We start from the raw sequence: 20,528 nt of genomic DNA on the forward strand, positions 1-20,528 counted from the left end.
ATGAAATAATTTGTTAGTTTGAAATGCTACAGGGAACTATGTACCTGCACATTAATGCTGTGGAAAGACTTCCTGTTCACATAGTCTCCTTCATTTACTGAAGGAGCAATGATTCGAATGTGAGTGCCATCTGTACAGCCAATCACGCCTGGGAACCGTGAAAATAAATGTAAAATTTAAGTAGTAGTTCAAATATCACCACATCATAAATTAAGTTTTGGTCATCCTGATACCTGCAATTTTGTGGCATCCCTCTTTGATAAATCTTGTGGGTCTATGACCGGGGAACACCACAAACGGGTACAGGAGACGTTTCAGTGCAACTGTAACATTCCTGACTGCCCGACAGACGGTAGCCTTGGAAACGTGCTCAGCGTCACCAATATTATACAGAAAGCTCCCGTTTGCAAAAAACCGAAGTGCAATACAAATAATATGTACAGAACTGAGAGGATGTCCACGATGTGTCACATGCGTAATATATGGCCTGAGGATGTTATCCAAATAACTTATAGATTGTGCTGAGAAACGGTAACGTTCACACAGAAAATCATCAGGAAATGATAAAATGTCCAAACGCGCTCTGATCACTCTCTCCCGGCGGAGAGCTCTGCGGAGAATTTGGGCTTCACGATCTACTGGCTCTTCAAGGAAGGGGCACGCCATGTCCGACACTTCCTACTGTCAGGTTTCCGACAAAGGGGCGGAGACAGTCAGGGTTAGTTGTAGTAAACCTGCTAGGGGGCAGGTTAGCTTCACGGAGTGTGTCGTCATAGTGACTCACTGAGGCTTCATCTGAACTCGCTTTGTGAAACCGAAAACCCAGAGTTTTCGTTAACTCAGGGTATACTTACTCAGTTTTTCCACTAAACCGGCTTCCTGAAACAGGGCCCGGGTGCCTTCTTTTGGCGCACCAGCCGGTCACGACCGGCGGGGGGGGAAGTCACTCGGGTCAGAACATGGGGTGCCACCATCATCCCACTTCTGACACCAATGTGGCGAGCTCAGACAAGGAGGAGACGGAGGTATCGTTTGGTCTTGCTTCCCGTGAGCTAGCCAGGGAGCACAGCCGTTTATTGACATCTGCAGAAGAACACTGCCGCTAGCTAACTGCTCAGCGCGGCAACAGCACAGCAACAACAACAACAACAACAACACCACCACCACACAGGGCGCCCTCTGACCCCGGAAGGACACACCGTCGCAGCGAGAGGGCGTCAACCGTCACTACGGCAACATAAACAAAACATAACTGTACAAACAGAACCCTGAACAGCCCTGACCCTCTACATAGCCCCCACCTAAGGGGTCAGTCGTCCCCGACGACCTCATTACCCCACACAAAGTCCTGCAAATGTCCAGGTGCCTTCTTTTGGCGCACCGGCCGGTCACGACCGGCGGGGGGGGAAGTCACTCGGGTCAGAACATGGGGTGCCACCATCATCCCACTTCTGACACCAATGTGGCGAGCTCAGACAAGGAGGAGACGGAGGTATCGTTTGGTCTTGCTTCCCGTGAGCTAGCCAGGGAGCACAGCCGTTTATTGACATCTGCAGAAGAACACTGCCGCTAGCTAACTGCTCAGCGGCAACAGCACAGCAGCAGCAACAACAACAACACCACCACCACCACACAGGGCGCCCTCTGACCCCGGAAGGACACACCGTCGCAGCGAGAGGGCGTCAACCGTCACTACGGCAACATAAACAAAACATAACTGTACAAACAGAACCCTGAACAGCCCTGACCCTCTACATAGCCCCCACCTAAGGGGTCAGTCGTCCCCGACGACCTCATTACCCCACACAAAGTCCTGCAAATGTCCAGGTGCCTTCTTTTGGCGCACCGGCCGGTCACGACCGGCGGGGGAAAAGTCACTCGGGTCAGAACATGGGGTGCCACCATCATCCCACTTCTGACACCAATGTGGCGAGCTCAGACAAGGAGGAGACGGAGGTATCGTTTGTCTTGCTTCCCGTGAGTTAGCCAGGGAGCACAGCCGTTTATTGACATCTGCAGAAGAACACTGCCGCTAGCTAACTGCTCAGCGCGGCAACAGCACAGCAGCAGCAACAACAACAACACACAGAGCGCCCTCTGACTCCGGAAGGACACACCGTCGCAGCGAGAGGGCGTCACCCGTCACTATGGCAACATAAACAAAACATAACTGTACAAACAGAACCCCGAACAGCCCTGACCCGCTACAATATATATCCTGCTGCTTTTACACACGCACTCACATAAGCTCAGCGATTCTCTGCGCGATCAACCTCTCACATGTTTAAGCTTGCTGCAGGAGATTTCACTTGTCATGTTTGCATAGTAAGCTAACGATTGATAAGACGATGTCAGAGGAATTGGTGCACAAATTATCATCATTCACCAATCAGTGCTGTCGCTCTCTATACACAGTTCGCGCGATTGCAAAGTGAAAGCAAAAAACAAGCGCAAATTCAAACGGGATTTCAATATGTCACATATTGACAGTGGCTCACCGATGCCAATGACATAATTACCCAGCTACATTTCCGAAAGAATGCAAAAGCATTGACATATATTTTTCCTTCCTATGATAGGCAGACGGGCAGGGCAGAGATAGATTTTGGTAGCCCGACTGGAAAAATCGCTAGCCCGGGCAGGCGATTTTGCGAGCCCTGTATCTGATTGAGGAATCGCTCATCTTTGGAAAACAGACTTTATTACAGAGAAATGTCTCTTTCCAAAATAAAAGCTATACTATACGCTTCTTCTGGGCTATATTCTCAGCAGCATATTAAACATATCAGGTCCCCATAAGAAGAATCATGTGCTAACCGCTGTCTAAATGACTCGGGTAAAGGGTAAAGTTTGTAGCATGCGTGCTTGTCGTTTTTGTCTGCTTCCACTTGTCTTTGCACTAGGGTGATGTCGGTGTAAATGTGCTGTCATATTTGTTGTGTTCCCACTAGTGCTGTCAGCATTAATCTCGTTGAAATGACGTTAACGCCACAACACGGCAAATCTCTGTTAACGAGCTACTGCGGGTGGCCCGGGGCTGGACGGCCAACACGTTAACGAGCTAACTGCGCTAACACACTAGCTCCCACCCATGTAATTGAGCATTGCGTGGCACATCCAATATACTGTTTTACTTTAGTCCATGGCGCTTACCTTCAGGGTCATACGTCACATGAAACCCAAAATAGTTCCAAACGCCAGATCTGAATGAGGGTGGGGGAGGTTCAATTTGCCATGTTGCAAGGAGAGCTTAACTTCTGTCTCAGTGAATCTGCGTTCGACTACTCCGCCTAAGCTGCACTGTCGAGCGCAGATCCACTGAGCGCTCAACACAGACAGCATCGTCAGAAGGAAAGTTGATAAAATAAATTAAAAATTTATTTTGTATTGTTTGATACATATGCATACCGAACCGAAAGCACTGTATCGAACGGTTCAATATCGATACGAGTATCGTTGCACCCCTACCAATTAGGCACAATTTTTAGGGCCAAATATAACAACCTCAGTTTTGTCTGAAATTGAGAGAAAAAAATTACAGGACATATGGGTCTTTATGTCTTTTAGACAAGCCAGCCTGTACTTTCATCAATTGATTTTTGTCATCTGGCTGTTGTCATAGATAGATATAACTGGGTATTATCTGTATAGCAATGAAAGAGATATGCTAATAATAATAAAATGGCCAGCAAGTCAGGCCTCATACCAGCATGGGTATTCTATTTAGAACATATTCTTTCTATTATAGTCCTGAGTTGATGTCAGGTTGAATACAAATTTCAATATAATCAACTTCTACAAGCAGAGCATAAAGTACATGCCGCACAGCTTATGGGCACTAGCTGCTGCACCAAAGTTTCCAGAAACTGGCCAATCAGAACAATGTGGGATCTTAGGGAGGGGTCCCTAAAGAGGCAGGCATAAAAATGGTGCATTTCAAATAAGAAAATCTTTGTTACAGAATTCCATTTCACTTTTGTAAACACCTGTAAAGCAATAAACAGCAACTTGCTATTAACTAAAAGGTATTCCTGCATTAGTTTAACCATAAGAGCCCGTTATTAGTCAATATGTTTTCTAATGAAGCTGTATCTGACTCACAAACTGTGTGGTAATGATAGAAAGTTTAGAGGATCCATGAATCACAACAGCAGCAGTTCACAGGCCACAACAACTCATAAGCCTCCTTCAAATTCGCATGTGTCAAGTAAAAACACTTCAAAGACACAGAGGTACAAGAATGTGGGATTTTATATAAAGAAATCAACTGTTTAATATTGTTTCAGAACCGCGAGTGTCCCAGATTTCAGAAATATATGGCTCTTCTCCACCCATTCCTCTTTCCCAGAGCTAAAGTAATTGGGCATAGCTGCAGATCTGCAGGTTATTAAAAGCTTGTGAAAAGAATTCACAAAATGTCACCCAAGTAACAGCACCATCCTATCACTATTTTAATCATTTAGTGTGCTCTTTAAGCAATAATACATGTCATTATCTTAACACATTTAATTGCACAATGGAACAGATTCTCATGATTGGTGCCAAATCATCCAAACGGACAGAATTTCCACATGAATCTCCCAGCTAAACAGGACGGGCAGCTTCAGCAACAGGTCGGCAGAGACTGATCACAGTGGATTCATAACTGCGGCTAAACACCAATTTTCCCACTACGCAGCATCAACAGCATCGTGTCTGAACCTGCAGAGGTGAGGGCTGATTGCTGGAAAAGCCTGGAGCACAAATGAGCCTCCTACACACCTCCACAAATCCACACCTCCACAGACCCAAGCCATTTCAATTTTCTCCACAAGCGCTGGACGCATTGCTGCTAGCAGCGTGTGTATGTGTGCGTGGGAGGCTTGTTGTGTTTGCGCTTGCCGCATGTGTAAGCGTACCTTCCTAAAAAGGGGGGGGGGGGGGGGTGGAAACAAAGTTCACAAGGGCACTGCAGAGTGGCTGTTTAGTGCCATCCGCTCAACCAGCACAAACAAACACGAAAACAAGAGTTGTGTGCAGCAGGAAGCCACTCATCTCCCGCCCAAACCAACACATTTCACACTCTGTTACAAGGAGGTTGCCAACTGTTACCTGGCAACAGCCAAAGCATGCAGAAACAAAACATAACGTGTCCACCAAATAAAAAAAGTATAGATATATTTATTTAATCTAAACTGGTGTCAAATTAGCAGTGGAGAGCTACGTTTCTAAAAAGAAAAAAAAAGATTATAGGAGTGACACGAGGCTTCACATTTCCTCACAGTAACCCTATTGTTTTGTCCTCAACCTTTTCCACCTCATTTCCCCTGGGGGGTGGGGTCTGGCCTCATACTGGAGGCTTGTGAGTCAGAGTGCAGCAGAAAGGGTGAGAACCACTTGGCTCACATCTTACAGCACAGCCACACAGTGTAATCAGTGCTTCTAATGACCTAATTGATATTTAGTAGGACAAATTGTATTCATTAGACAAAGCAGATCATATGCAAAACCCAGAAGAAGGGATTATTACAAACTGTGAATGATGACGAAGGGAGGATATCGTCACAGTTAAAAGCTAAATCCTCAGTGCTCTCACTTTCAAAATACCTACCACCTCTAAACAAGAGGCCAGACTACAGGATCATCCATGCTTTGAATATACATACTGGCAAAAATCCAAACATGCTGGTTACATTATTTTTTTATTTAACATGCATGAAGGTGCTACCATGGAATTTTGGCCAGAGCTTGAGAGAAAAGTTCAACCTCACAGGGACTTCCTTGAGTTTCACTCACATTAAAAGGACTAAGATTCCTCTAATTTTGCACCTGTAGTATGTAGCCTGACATAAAAGTGATTTAACTACTAATAATAAAAGGTGCCATCCGAGACAGTCACTTCCCTTTCTGTAAGACTAATGGTACACAGTGGTACACGATTGTGGTCAGGTGTACAATCACACACACCGCTCGATGCAGTACCGTCACAGTACCGCCTGAACACACATTTAAAGCAATTACGGTTTGTGAAAAGCGTGTGCGCCACACAGTAAATATTTATCCACAAACCAGCAAAACGGCAATTACCCGTCTGTCAGCGAGGCAGTTTGAGAAGTTCCCATTAAAACTGGAGCTGAATGGGAGCCCCAGGGCTCAAAACACCTTAGGGTGGACTCATTCTTTAGTGTGTTTACACGCTGTGTGCAATTTGTCTTCATCCAACTAACCGACGTCACTGCGTAGAAACCTGAGCAGGGTTGTTTTCAAGGGTTTGTTGCCCTGTACCCGGCGTCTCTGCAGCCCCAAATAACCTGACACAAAGCAGGAGACACGCCTCCCGTCATCGGGGCCAGTCATACGATCCCTCAACTAGAGTGAGAGTATGAGGTATAAACAGTCCACTGACGCGGTTCAGCACAGACCAGGAGTCCTAAAGACAAAAACTTGCGCTTTTATTAAGCAATCCTCCCCACACAGGGCTAAGAGTTTACGTCGTCTGACCTGTTCAGCTTCCATGGTGTGACACATACAGCCCCCCCCCTCACCTTGGCTTCTTCACTGACATCCCATGTGAAAGACACAGCATTGTAGGCAATTTCCTCCACGTTCCCGATGTTGAAGCTCTCCTTGTAGTCAGCTGAAGGCAAACGGAGGAAACAGGAGAAGTTTGGCGTCAGATCTGTTAACATTTTGCCTGTCTGGAGGCACATTTTCTTTTTTGTGTATGAATTTTTCAAAACATAGTTGCATAACAAAAACAACTATACATTTATCTTTGTATCTTGCTATATAATAGAGAGAGAGAGACCCTCCTCTTCGCAGATCCTCTCCAAGTCATTAATGTTTCATGCCTCATGTTTGGCAACTGGAACCTTCAGCTACCTCCACAGATTTTCTATAGGATTAAGGTCTGGACACTGACTCGACCACTCCAAGACCTTAACATGCCTCTTCTTGAGCCAATCCTTTGTTGCCTTTCGTGTTTTGGATCATTGTCATGCTGGAATACCCACCCACCCCATTTTCAATGTCCTGGCTGAGGGAAGGAGGTTCTCACCCAAGACAGTACGTGTCCCCATCTCTCCTCCTTTGATCCAGTCCCTTTGGCAGAAAAAACACCCCCAAAGCATAATGTTTCCACCTCCATGTTTGATGGCGGGGACGGTGTTCTTGGAGTCGTAAGCCACATTCTTTCTCCTAAAACATGGCGAGTTAAGTTGATGCCAAATAGGTCTCATCTGACCACAACACTTTACCCAGTCCTCCTCTGAATCATTGAGATGTTCAGTGGTCTGTACATGTTCTTTCCAACTGTTTTCTTGGTGACTGGGTTTCCAGCTGCCTTGAGATCATTGACAAGTTCCTCCCGAGTAGTTCTGGGTTGGTTCCACAGTGTTCTCATTATCACTGAAACTCGATGAGGTGAGCTCTTGCGTGGAGCTCCGGACCGAGGGAGATTGGCAGTTATTTTATGGTTCTTCCATCTGCGAATAATCGCACCAACGGTCGTCACCTTCTCCCCCAGCTGCTTGGCGATGGTCTTGTAGCCCATTCCAGCCTTGTGTAGCTCCACAGTCTCGTTCCTGACATCCTCAGAAAGCTCTTTGGTCCTGGCTATGGTGCAGAGTTTGGAATCTGGATGGATTGATTGCTTCTATGGACAGTTATCTTTTATACAGGTAACAAATTAAGAAGGCTCCCAATGTCAGCTCGTTACCTGGATAAAATATACCTGGGAGCCAGAAATCTTGCTGATTGATGGTGAGCAAATACTTATTTCATTCATGAAAATCTGAATTTATTTCTTTTTTATTATTGTTCTGTCTCTCACTGTTCAAATAAACCTACTGCTGAAACTATAGACTTATCTTTTCTTTGTTAGTGGGCAAAGCTACAAAATCAGTAGAGGTTCAAATAATTTGTTCCCTGACTGAGTGTCAACTAAATTTTTGATTGTTCATACTGATCCAAGAACTCATAAAGACATACAGTATACTTATTTAGTAAGTGGTTGAGGCAGTGATCATTTCCCAAACTAGGAAACTGCTCCCTCTGAGTCAGAACAACAATAACAGTTAACATTCCACCGTTTCTCTCCTACAGTAGCATTTTGTCTTTAAATCCCATTACAGGCAGCATGTCTATTTCATTATCTCATATTTTCAACAGTTCACAACACTCCACCATTAACTCCAAATACACTGCCTTATTTTCACTCTCCCACCTTGTCTGTGGCAAGTTCATGCCAATACTTGCCATGAAAATTCACCAGAGTTTATGACACCTGGTTCATTCCTTTCGGTTTTAAGCCACAGGCTGGGGCACGTCTTTTGCTGAACGCACATGATATGGCTACAATCCAAGCCCCCACCTATTTCTCCTGTTAACGTCTATGCAAACATAGACCCATAAGCGTCTTTCCACAGCACTCCTGTGGGAATTCAGGCTTGACTGTTATTCAAATTATATCAGGTTTCAGCTCTGGATATGTGACAGGATTCTCCTGGAGCCTCCTGTAAGACTGCCACCTACTTAGTCTCTCCTTAAATGGTTTTGTGAGGTTTAGGTGAAAATATCTAGTAGTCCCCATCTACACCATTATTGTACAGGTAGTGAGGACAGAACGTCTTACCGATGTCCAGCACTCTCTGCTTGGCAGTGTGCTGCCTTGAGTGCCAGTATTTCCAATTCTTCAGCTGCTCATCTCTGCCCTTGTCGTCCCCAAAGACAACCATGATAACACTCTACAGGAAAATATGAAGTAGAATAAGGTCAAATATTTCACACTACTGAGTGATCAAGTCCTCAGCCTCCTCCATCTTCCCTCACTCACCTGTACAATACTGTTCTGTGGCAGCTCAGAGCCTCCCACGGTGCACTGATCACTCCTGGATAGACTCCTATCAGCTCCATGGGATGATGTCACTCCAGTCACTCCGACTTTCCCTCTGGGCTGATGCAGGGATGATCTGAAGCCGGCCGCAGAGAGCGTCAAAGGGTAGAACTGGCCGCGGTTCAAGTAGGCCATGGGTCCTTCTCCTTGGCGTGGCCGGAGAGATAACGTGGCCTCCAGGTTGTACCGGAAGCTGTCACTGTAAGGACATAATGGGCTCCATAACTGCCATTGGTAAGATGACTACTAAAACAATGACAGGTGAAAGTAAAATATAAAACTGAATGTTATTAAATATAGCCTTATACACTCTTCCTAATATATAGTTTAGGCTTTGAAGTCTAAATCCTGTGTGTGCCAATAAGGAAACTGGACTACAGTCATTGAACTCTTGCAATCCTTGACAATATTAATATTTGATAAAAATTAATGACTTAAGACAATCTTTTAAAATGAAGGACATCCTAATCTAAAAATCAAATTATATACCAGCTTCTTTCATTTTAGAAAAACTCTTTAAGTTGATGCTTGTGCACTAGAAAAACTCTATTCCTGTCATATTATCAAATTAAAGCAATCACAGCCAAATGGAGGAACTTGTTAAAACTTTAAAACTTTCACTCTAGAAGAGCAGATCAATGCTGGTGTATGTGACTCAGTAAAAGAGGTCAAGCAACAGCAGATAGTCAGCATCACCTTTGACATACTAAACACATTACTGTCCAGAGGTAAATACTTAAATCAACATTTTAATCGTGGGGGGTGAAATGAGCAGATAAGAAGATTGCGAGGAACTCTTTAAAGACACTTATGACTCTAAACAAACTTGAGCCCAACATACACTCAACAAAAACTTTATTACTAGTGTCCCTTTTGCTTTCAGAACTGTGTTAATTCTTCATAGTGTAGATTAAACAAAGTGCTGGAAAATTTCCTCAGAGACTTTTTTTTCCACATTGCCATGACATGCCGTGATTTCCGGGGCTGCACATCCACGATGAACATCTCCAGTTCTACCCAAAGTTGCTCCACTGGATTGAGATCTGATAATTGCGGACACGAGTACAGTGAACTCATTGCCATGTTCAAGAAGCCGCTTTGAGATGCTTTGAGTTTTTTGACATCATTATCCTGCAGGAAGCAGCCATGAGAAGTTGGTACACTGTGGTCAAAGGGATGGAGGTAGACAGCAACAACACTCAGGTAGTGCTGTGGAGTGTAAGCGACACTGTTGGCACTAAGGCATCTGCAGTGCAAAGAAAATATCTCCCACGCCGTCACACCACCACCAGCCTGAACCGTTGATTCAGTGCAGGATGGATCCATGCTTTCATGTTGTTTAAATTAGGTCTTAACCATCCACCTATTGGAGCCAAAATCATCAAAATCATCCAACCACGCAATGTTTTTTCCAATCCTCTATTGTCCGATTTTGATTCCTACTGTCTTCTTCTTAGCGGGCAGAGCAGCTGTAGCCACAGCACACTGAACCACAGTTCAGTGTGTTGTGTGTTCAGAGATGCTCTTCTTTTTTGGAACAAGTGGTTATTTGAGTTACTGCTGCCTTCCTATCATTTCAAGGCAGTCTAGCCATTCTCCTCCAACCTCTGTCACTTAAATCACCTTTCTTCTTCATTCTGATGCTTAACTTGAACTTCAGCAATTCATCTTGACCATGTCTGCTTGTCTGAATGCATCCAGTTGCTGCCAAGTGATTGGCTGATCAGATCATATTGTGTTAACAAGCAATTGAACATTGCATTGCATTTTGTACCAAACAGCGTGGCCAGTGAGTGTGTGTCTGGGCCGCATAGATTCATTGAAACACACCGAAACCCTGGTTAACCTTAAAAAACACACATTGCAGTTTCTTTAGACTTAAACCCCCACATACACCATTCTTCCAAAGCACTGAATGAGGGTTAATCCAATGCTGAAAATAGTTCCATAAGTTCCGCCTGCAGTGTCATGTTAAGGAAACTGTGACTGACTTTACAGGTTTTATTTTGTTTATAATGTTTTGCATGTTTTGATTTGATAGCTTTACGCAGGATGCCCTTCGTGATGCAATGAATGTGGTTGCAGCTTCACAGAACAATCACAGTAAATGGGGAAACTTAAACGGTGTTTATGTTTTTTCCCCACATGAGATTTGTTGGCAATTTTTTTTTTAAAAAGCACCTAAAATTCATAGTCATTCTTCTCTCAGGATAAGATGTGTGCACATAAATGTTATTCTAATTTTTTGTAGTATCGCCATGTTTTTAAACTTACGCTGGTAGACTGTGGTGAAATTCATCGACTCCCGAGGAAGAATTTTTATGGTACATCTGTAAAAGAAGATACTAATGAGCAAACTATTCATGTAAAAAGAAATAATAATGAAAAAGGAGTTTGTATCAAATAAAAAAAAAAATCTTATCAGTATCAACAAAACTTGTATAGCAACAACCAACAATTCTATTCAGATTAGGTCTGACCTCTTTTTCCACTGGCTCCTCATACGTGCTGTCCAGACTGCTCCTCTGTTCGTCTTTCAAATAGCCAGTGAGGGACATATCATAACAGCTTTGCTCATACAGCCTCCTTATTTGGTCTCTAGGCTCTTTTTGGCAGGTGCCACCAGAAAATGAAAGTGGCATGGGGGCCTGGCTTTCTGTCTTGACCAGAGCAAGAGGTCCATTCTCTCCACCTTTACCATCTCCTTCTCTAGAATCTCCTGCGTGGCTTTCAGCTCCATATTTGTAGCCCTGCTGGTGCTCAGTGGTTGTGCTGTTGTTTAAAGAGAGGTTAACAGGCAGTGACACCATAGCTTGAAGCTGGTGACCCACCATGTCCAACTTTCCGCAGTTGCTGTGCCCATGAGCAGAAGGCTCTGTGGGCTTAATGGCACTGGGTGTATACCTCTTCTCTCTGGGAACCTGAAAGGATTATGACAAGTCCAGAAGCAATTCAGACCTAAAATAAATCAGATCATTGTATGTGGCAATGTCCTTTATTATTCTTTGTTTCATACCTTATAGTAGTCATACAGCACCCCTAGAGCTGCTGGACTGTTCTCATCTCCATTGATGTTCATCATGGCCTTTGAGGCAGCTGTCAGTGGGTTCTCCAGGAAGATTTTCCATGCCTAAAATAAATCAGATAATTATAAGTGGCAATATCCTTTATTCTTCTTTGTTTCATACCTTATAGTAGTCATACAGCACCCCTAGAGCTGCTGGACTGTCCTCATCTCCATTGATGTTCATCATGGCCTTTGAGGCTTCTGTCAGTGGGTTCTCCAGGAAGGTTTTCCATGCCTCATCCTCACTGCCGAGCGGTTTGCGATGGGCCACCGACACTTCGTTTGGTACCACCACCACCAGCCTTTTGCTGGGAACGACCGATGGGAAAAGACAGAGAGGCATGTTATTACTACAAAGTCATTCTTTCATTAACAGAAGCCAGTGCCAAGCGACTAAAAATGCCCCAGGCTGTTTCTCACCAGACTTCACTCAAATTGCCTGCTCCATGTGGAGCATGTTTATTTAAGTCCACTTTTGCTGGTATATCTTTAAAAATGAACCAGTGGAAATGAAGTCATTCAGAGATATTGGCATGAAGATAAATTTCGTCTGACATCGTGGTAGTTCTTAATTTTCAAATTTTTGTGAAATCTTTCATAATAATGAAAGCATAAACGAAACCAGTAACGTTTATGTGCAGGTACGTGAACGGTAATTAACTCATTCTAAAATAAATTATATTAGTTTAGTAATTTGTGTCCCTGGGGGTGTTTATATAGCATAGACTCCAGTGCACATCTACTGATAGCAAGAAGACAAAAATATATCTAAAAGGAACTGGACTAAAACTGACAGAAGTTATTATCAGTGATGCTAAAACTTTCTCTTACCTGTCCAGGTCCATGTTGCTTCAAGTCCCTGCTGTTTTCTAGGATTGCTAGAGAAACTGGACTTTCAAGTTAGTGCAGGTAAGTTTGTGTGGGAAACTGCAAAAATGAGCCCGGGAAAGGCTGGCTCTATTTAAGGTCTCACTAAAAACCGCCAATGAAATCCTCTGGATCCTCGCGAACACATTTCCCGATGCCCATAGTGTAAGAAGAAAATGTCCATATTAAAAACAAACAAACAAAAACAAAACAAATCGATAATAATCCGTATAAATGGAGACAGGGGTGTATTCTGTTTGGAAAAGGTGATCAATTAAGACCGAGGTAGTACAGCACCTAAGGCAGGATAAACGAGGAAACGAAAGCTATCCCTGTGATTGGTGATATACTTCTAAGCGTCGTAGTACAGGACTGCTCCCCATTGGTGAATGGAAAGCAGAAAGGCATGTCTTGAAAAATAGGTAAAAGGTGGACTGCCCAACGTTAAATTATATATAATGTACGTTGTTGTATGTACGTGTTGTTTTTTGGTGGGGTTCTGTGTGTGTTTAAAAACAAGCCCGTGAGCAGCAAAACAGAAAAAAACGAAAACACACGCTCTTCCAACTCAATTTGATATTTTAATTGGCTATATTGGTGATATTAACGGTGTCATAAAATGTATTTTACGAAAGCTTATGACTATCATCTTAATTGTTAATTGGCGTAAGAGAAAACTATGGTGGCTGTTCCTTCGTGTTGTATCGCGACACCTTGTGGCATGCATTTGTCTTGCACCTTGAAGGGAAAACTGTTATACATTTGCTGAGTTCAAAGGTGTTTTGCTATTCTTGTTGTTTCGTTCGGAAATGTATTTTTGTGATTAAATAACTACTTTACGTTTTATTACGCCAATTTTTCTTCCTGGGAAATGTTCCTCCTGTAAAGAAAGATGGAGCCTTCATGTGCTGTCAGTAAAGCCCCCAACTTGATTCGTGTAGAACTGTTATGATTTGGGGTTTACTGGAAATCTTTGAATGCATCATAGTTCATGGTTTGGGCATGCGCACTAGTGCGGTGACGCCAAACGGCAGGGATAGGCGAGAGTTCCAGAGGACTCAGCGTAGTGCTGCTTCAGTTTAGTGATTGTCTTCACTGATACAAGTACTTTTTTTAACTGGTAAGGTATTTACAAAACGCCTAGTAGTACGTTTTAGTGCTCAGTGTCTACTTAAAGTCGTGTTCATTGTATGTGTCAATGTATTATCCAAGCTACCGGATAGCAACCGGCTAACTGAATGCTAGTGTCTCTGAATTAGTACGAAAAGAAATGTATGGTTACATTTTTTTTCTAAAAAAAAAAAAAGTTATTTTAGTGTTATCAAGATGTCTCCGAAGTGAGAAAAACGGTAGTTGAAGTTGTTAAGACTAAAGCAGCATTTTCAAATAACGTTAGCCTTGAATGGGCACTGCATGGCGAGGACTGTCCTTACATCACCCACGGTGGTCAGTGGTGGACGATATTTTAACTTAAATATTTGCTGATTAAGGTAATGCAATGTGGCAACTGAAAAGAGACATCAACACTTATTTTGTGACGTGCTTATTATTCGAATAGCTGACTGATTCTGGTTTGATGATAGTAAACGAGTTCGGCTTTAAAAATGTCGCTCAGAAACAGAGTTCATACAGTCCCTACAATACTGACCTAAATCTTATAGTCTGTCTATAATAACTTTGAAAATGAGCATTTAGATTTTCTTTGGGGAAATTTCCGAGATAATTGCCTGATGCATGTGACCCAAAAAGCAACAGTTAGCCTAGTTCCAAACGGCGTTTCACAGCCGCTGCTGCCTTGCACGTTTTGAAGTCTAGTTAAGTTAGGAGACAGGTATGCTTCAGCTGTAAATAATTAATAGTGCTTAAGCCAAACCCTCAGCTGCTGTCACTTCTCTGCATTTCAGGATGGTGTGGCTTTTATTCCCTTGGTGCCTTGCATTTCCCTTCACCTTCCCTAAAGTCATTGTATTAGAGGCTTGTCATCTTCTTGCTAGTGCTGTGTTGATTAAATTGTTGTATATTTTTGGCAGGTGGAACATCAGAAATGGCCCGTGGGCACCAAAAGTTCCAGTCCCAGCAGAAAAACGCCAAAAAGCAGGCAGAGATCAAGAAGAGTAAAGGCCATGACCAGAAGGCTGCAGCTAAGGCTGCTTTAGTATACACATGCACCGTGTGTCGGGTATGGGCTAAAGCTGACATTAGCAGCATTAGCTAACATTTAACCATGTAGTTAGGATGGAACTCACTACACAGGAGGCTGGCAAATCACTGCAGTGGATTTGATCATATTGTTTGCAATGTGATTAAGTCAATACCTATACCATATCTCATTTCACACTTCACTGTAACACTGAAGTTGGAAGTTATACCTCCCAGCCAGCTACCTTAAATAACTTCACCATGTTATGTGATTACTAGGTATGATCTCATTTCAGTAAAGTCTAGGTCAGTAAGCTTTCCTAGACTGAGTTAGAATTGCTTGGCATTTCTTATATTTTGTAAACAATCAAATATAAAACATTAAGAGTAGAACAGAAGTGAGTCACAAGCTGAAAGCAGATCACAACCGAGATTGGATTCATCCCAGTGCTGTTTTACCTGGACAGCATGGATTTGTGCAGGTTTATAATTGACAGCTTATTGATAAAGTATGCCAAGCTAACAGGTCATAGTAATCTTACAGCCCCCCCACCCCCCTTCAAGTTTCAACTACATCTCTACGATTGTTAGAAAGGTGTGATGGAAAGTGGTTAAAATCCCTTTCTAATACCCTCATACACCTTTTGCTTCTCTTTTCACACCTGTGCCAAGGACGGTCAGCTTTTCTTGTCACTGCCGTCATCTGACACACAGGTGGTGGCATGCAATGCTGCTCGGTTGGCACAGCACTGCCCAATGTTTAGCATAAATGACATCAGCTTCTGCTCTTCCTGGAAGAATGAAGCGACAAATGCAGGCAATTTGTTTTTGATTTTACCTGCATTCAGTGGGACAAACAGATTTTCTGTCTCTGAGACCATTTCACAGTCATGTTCTCTTCAGTGCTTGTCCAGAATCGGACTGCTTTTGAAATTTGTCAGAACTCCAGGCGATTTTCCTCTTCACCAGTCTGTGTTTGCTCCTGGATTGACTGACCAGGTTGAAGTCAAACATGAGCTGTCATGCTACATCCTGTTTACATGTTTTAACTGGAAAACTCACCAGGCAACGTGACTTTCTGTATTACCTGTAAATAAGTTTCTGTGTTTCCTCTAGCCATTTATCACTTATCCAAGCGATTACAGAGCGGCAGCAGCTCAAAGCCTTAACAATGACTAAACAAGCTGGTGTTTGTAATGTAATCTAATATCCAACCAGTCGAGATCATATTGTGAAACACCTTTTGTCTCATATTATGGTTTTGCTGATATATCTGAGTAAACTGATGTCATTCTCATTGATGTCGTCTTTTTTTTTTTTTTTTCCTTTACCAGACACAAATGCCCGACCCGAAGACCTTTAAGCAGCACTTTGAAAGCAAACATCCAAAGTCTCCAATGCCCCCAGAGTTGGTTGGTGTGGAGGCGTAATGGATTAACCTCTTTCTGTAAGGCAGTTGGAACCAACTCAGGACAGGCTTCTACATTTTGAGGTGTTTCAGATAATCTTCAGTACAGCTTCAGTTATTGCTCATGATGATTAACTGATGTATGGGTGTGCTTATGTAGGGATTTTACACAATCAATTGGACTGAAGACAGCTACCCTCTCTTGGCATAAATGTATGTGTTCCACTTTTGATTGTATGCAATATTTGCAAAATCTGATCATTTCAAAATGTTATGCTCACAAGACTAGCTTGTCCATGGGCTCCACCACCATCTCAGGTCTCCCACTGTTTCACAGCAAGCTTTGAATACAAGATGAATTGGCACTGGCTCAAATGAACAAAGATGATGATGATAATTGGAAGTTATCTGCCAAATCCAGTGTAATGTGAAATCCATTATGGGTTTTGACTGAGATGGATTTGTGATGCAGAAGGGTTGATGTCAAAATAATAGTTATCCAGAATGTGACTAGAGTTCATTAATGTCCTTGCAAAGTCACATTCATAACCACTAATGCTGTGTTCTTTCTATTAGATTCAGATTTACTTCTAATCTGCACTGATTATATATATCTATATATATATATATATATAAACACATATATTTTTTGGCTTGGTACCATTATTTTTTTTTAATGAGTCTATTGTTGTTGAAGTGAAAAATGTGTCAAATGCACTGTCCTGCACAGTTGCTGAAATTGTGCATTGCATTTACCCCTCAGATTATCATGAAACAAATTTTGTTTGTGTCAAATAAGTTTTTGTCATGTGCAAAATTTGTAAAAGCTCTGCAGACAGGGCACTACACGTCTGATCACTGCAAAGCTTTCCATGTTCCTACTCTGCTGCTGCAGTAAACATCTGGATATTTACCTTTGATCCTATTATAAGAGGTATGTCGACTGAAAATAGGTTTGCACTGGGTGTTGTAAATGACAACACTAATGAACTCCTGTCCCCAGAGTTGGTCATTGTAGTAATACATGTGACATAATTGTGCACAGCTATTGTATGTATTCTGCAGTGTAACTTGTCTCACTGTCATCTCTATGGTGTATGTGAAAACAATCCCAAGTGCAGTCTCGTGCTCTTTGGTTTGTTTCAGCTCTGAACCTGCAAAGTCTAAACTAAATTACACCGTACATCATCTTACTTTACCTTATTTTATATAAGTTGATCATAGCAGGCAAAGACAGTTTTAATTCATTGGAAGGAACTATTTTCAATACATTTGGACCTGTTGGTCATTAACCACTGACATTGTAACACTGCTAAAGTCTGGACTGACAACCAGCCATGTTTTTACTTTTTGTAATAATCATATCTTTGTCCACAAAATGTAATGTATAGCCTTTGAATAAAGTTATTTTATATTAATATTACCAAGTTGTGTTTTTAACTTTGAAAGTTGCTAAATTCTGCCTTAGGTTCCCCTACAGTAGGTGGAAACTTAATGGAAGCTCAGCTTCTTTTTTTCTGCCGCTCCTCTTAGGGGTCACCACAGCATCTGCTCCATCTCATCTTGTTCCTTCCATCATTTTCTGTTACTCCAACCATCTGCATGACCTACTGTGGGCTTCCTCTTAACAGACAGCTCCAAATTCAGTATTGTTTGTCCGGTATCTCCACCGTCTGTCTTCTGTACATGTCCAAGCCATCTGACCTTGAGATGTCCTTCATATTTTTTCCAATCTGGTCAATCACTTGGCCTCCTGCCTTTCTGTAAGTGCCACTGTCTCAAAATCATACATCATAGCAGGTCTCCCTATCATCTTGTAAACATTCCCTTTAACATTTCACCTCTGACACTCACCCCACCCTCCCTACACTCTCTTCTTCATCTCTTTTGTGTCGCTTTTGCTTCAAAATGTTCATCTCATGTATTTATATTTACCCATCGTCAGTACCTCTACTCCTTGGAACTTCACTTTTCTGTCTGTATCCCTCGTATTCGCTCTAGAAGAATGCTCCGCCGAGTAGGTGGAAGAAAACAGCTTGTCCACCTGCTCTCTATGCTCGCTACAGATCACAAAGTCATGTGTAAACGTCATAGTCCACAGAGACTCCAATCTGACCTTGCAAACAAGAATGAGCTCACCACTATCTCACTGCCCTCATACCTGTCCTGCACCACCCCTTACATACTTTGCCAGCACGTTTCTTCCCCATTTTTCAGGCATCGTCTGTAGTAAACAATCTGGTTAAAAAGTCCAATGATCTTTCTTCTAGACATCTCCAACCCTCCACAGGTGTGTCATCTGGATCAGCTGCCTTTCCACTCTTCATCCTTTTCTTAGCTGTTATTCCTTCCTCGTTATTATGGGCAATCAACATGATTGGACAGTTTCTACAATTTTAATCCTGCCGGCTATTTGGTGTGTTTGATATATTTCTTTGGTATATTTCTTCGTCTGCCTCCGCTCTTCCATCTGTTTCAGGTAACACCAACAAATTTAATCTGCGCAATTGGTTTCATTAGCTTCTCGGCTCATACCCCATTATGAGTCAAAGATCTTCTGCTCAGCTGCACTGTTGATGGTAAAATCTCTATATTTATGAACCAGAAATGTAGCACAAGCATAATGAGTTCCTTGCTTAATGGGAATGTTACATAAATTGGTACACAGGTGGGCTTTTTTGTTTGTTTGTTTTTTTTGTATTCATACTTCCTTGTTAATGCACACATCCTGTTGGTAATTAGGGTGGAAAATGTCAGCAGAATATTAGAGCTATAAAATTGAAAAGGCTATTATAGTTCACACTCTTTGCTTCCTCTAAGAGTGGTTATTTATTGATTTACTGTAGTGTAACATCTACAGAGTGAATTGTTTCAGGCAACCTCTGGCTCTTTATACACCGATGAGGAAGCCTGGAGCTTATCTTGTGACTGGTGCACAGTAAATAGTGGGGTCAGAGTGGTGTTCTGCTGGACCAACAGGTTTTGTGAAGAAGGCCTTAAAACAGCTTTTCTCATTGTCTCTTCCCTGACTACAACCACGAAAGACCATATACAAGATGTGAGACTGCAAAAGACTTGATTTTATGTTGGGGTTATTTCATAGTATGATATAAATTTTTTACACAATGATATCACAATTGCTCATGCATAGGTTAGCACATTTTGATTGAAGAAAATATAGCCATTCCTACATGTGTAGAAATGCCATTAAAGTGATATAAGTTAGAGTTTGTTAAATATAATTTCAAAGTTACAGGCGTATAAAACTCCACGTGAAACTGTACTCTACTACAGGTATCATGTATGTGACTACACCTCCAGATTTATATTACACATTGTCCAATCTACATACTTAAATGTTAGTCTGTATTTTTCACTTTAAACGGATTATTTTCATTTAATTTGTCTTTAATGATCATTTGAGTTTTTTTTGCCATTATTTATAATTTATTCATTGATAAATTATCCTGCAAATAACAAACTCTTGATACATCACTCACCAAGGACCACGTCAGCATTGTGAAATCTAAATACCCTGCAGGATTTTTAGGAGTACCTACCTTTAATAAGACATGTAGTTCCAAGATCAAAATTTAGTTGTTTTTTTTTTTTTTTAATCCCTTTATTAATTGTCTAGTTTAGTTCTGTTTTTATTGCTTAATTACACCAATCAGACTCTATTGTAGCACTTTAAGGTTTCAATCAGAGATGTTACATAAGCTGAGTGACCCTGTGACAACTGACTTTTTGCAGTGTACCCATTCATCTTGTGCATGTGTGTGCATGTGCATTCAAGTTCTGTGGATAAGGTTGATGGACTGAATGAGAACTCACCCAACCGGTTACATGTAAGCAATCACTCAGCTTAATCTTATTTTTTTTCCCTTTCTGCGAAATGACTCTGGTTTGGTGCTACGCCCTTCCTGGACCACAAACTGACAAGTGTGAAGATCTTTTTTCTTCTTTGCATTTATGCCTATGATTTTCTACACCCAGTACTATGTGCTCTGCTCTTAAATAGGTTACAAGCTTGAAATCTTGGCCCAAGGGGAAAACATGTGACAGGGCAAAAATAGCTTTACTCTCTCCCCTTGGAAACCAACCAGAATGCAGAAATAGTAGTTTCTGTTAAGCAAGATATACTGTAACCGTGTCCTGTGTTCTAGTTTGTGATG

At 42.1% G+C, this 20,528-nt stretch overlaps 2 protein-coding genes and 1 long non-coding RNA gene across 3 annotated transcripts in view; 1 reads left to right on the forward strand and 2 right to left on the reverse strand.

Moving 5' to 3' along the window:
- Positions 1-1,352, reverse strand: part of LOC146698032 (uncharacterized) — a 2,068-nt gene extending 716 nt beyond the window's left edge. Inside the window, exon 1 of the long non-coding RNA XR_014922974.1 lies at positions 45-1,352. This is a non-coding gene — a long non-coding RNA (uncharacterized LOC146698032). The remainder of the gene's footprint in view (positions 1-44) is intronic.
- Positions 1-13,010, reverse strand: part of LOC146698031 (grainyhead-like protein 2 homolog) — a 27,409-nt gene extending 14,399 nt beyond the window's left edge. The window contains exons 1-8 of the mRNA XM_085472967.1: positions 12,771-13,010; positions 12,082-12,247; positions 11,889-12,002; positions 11,353-11,793; positions 11,147-11,202; positions 8,813-9,071; positions 8,612-8,723; positions 6,525-6,616 (exon numbers count right to left, since the gene is read on the reverse strand). Coding sequence (XP_085329093.1) covers positions 6,525-6,616; positions 8,612-8,723; positions 8,813-9,071; positions 11,147-11,202; positions 11,353-11,793; positions 11,889-12,002; positions 12,082-12,247; positions 12,771-12,784 — 1,254 coding nt within the window. The 5' untranslated portion in view covers positions 12,785-13,010. The remainder of the gene's footprint in view (positions 1-6,524; positions 6,617-8,611; positions 8,724-8,812; positions 9,072-11,146; positions 11,203-11,352; positions 11,794-11,888; positions 12,003-12,081; positions 12,248-12,770) is intronic.
- An 807-nt stretch (positions 13,011-13,817) lies between these two features.
- On the forward strand, positions 13,818-17,776 carry LOC146698033 (transcriptional regulator ZNF706-like). The gene is made up of 3 exons (XM_085472974.1): positions 13,818-13,926; positions 14,837-14,985; positions 16,280-17,776. Exons 2-3 carry the CDS (start codon positions 14,851-14,853, stop codon positions 16,373-16,375), a joined length of 231 nt encoding a protein of 76 aa, XP_085329100.1. The 5' UTR covers positions 13,818-13,926; positions 14,837-14,850; the 3' UTR covers positions 16,376-17,776.
- Positions 17,777-20,528: the final 2,752 nt, after the last annotated feature.

This window comes from Copadichromis virginalis, linkage group LG11 (assembly GCF_057382275.1).
Source record: "Copadichromis virginalis isolate Kocher_CV1m ecotype Utaka linkage group LG11, C_Virginalis_male_GT1.1, whole genome shotgun sequence".
Lineage (NCBI taxonomy): Eukaryota > Metazoa > Chordata > Actinopteri > Cichliformes > Cichlidae > Copadichromis > Copadichromis virginalis.

What these genes read in the sequence shown, in the direction of transcription:
- LOC146698033 (XM_085472974.1), top strand. Translation starts at nt 14,851, where the DNA reads ATGGCCCGTGGGCACCAAAAGTTCCAGTCCCAGCAGAAAAACGCCAAA. An exon ending in ACACATGCACCGTGTGTCGG is followed by an intron (nt 14,986 to 16,279) that starts GTATGGGCTAAA and finishes TTCCTTTACCAG; the next exon opens with ACACAAATGCCCGACCCGAA.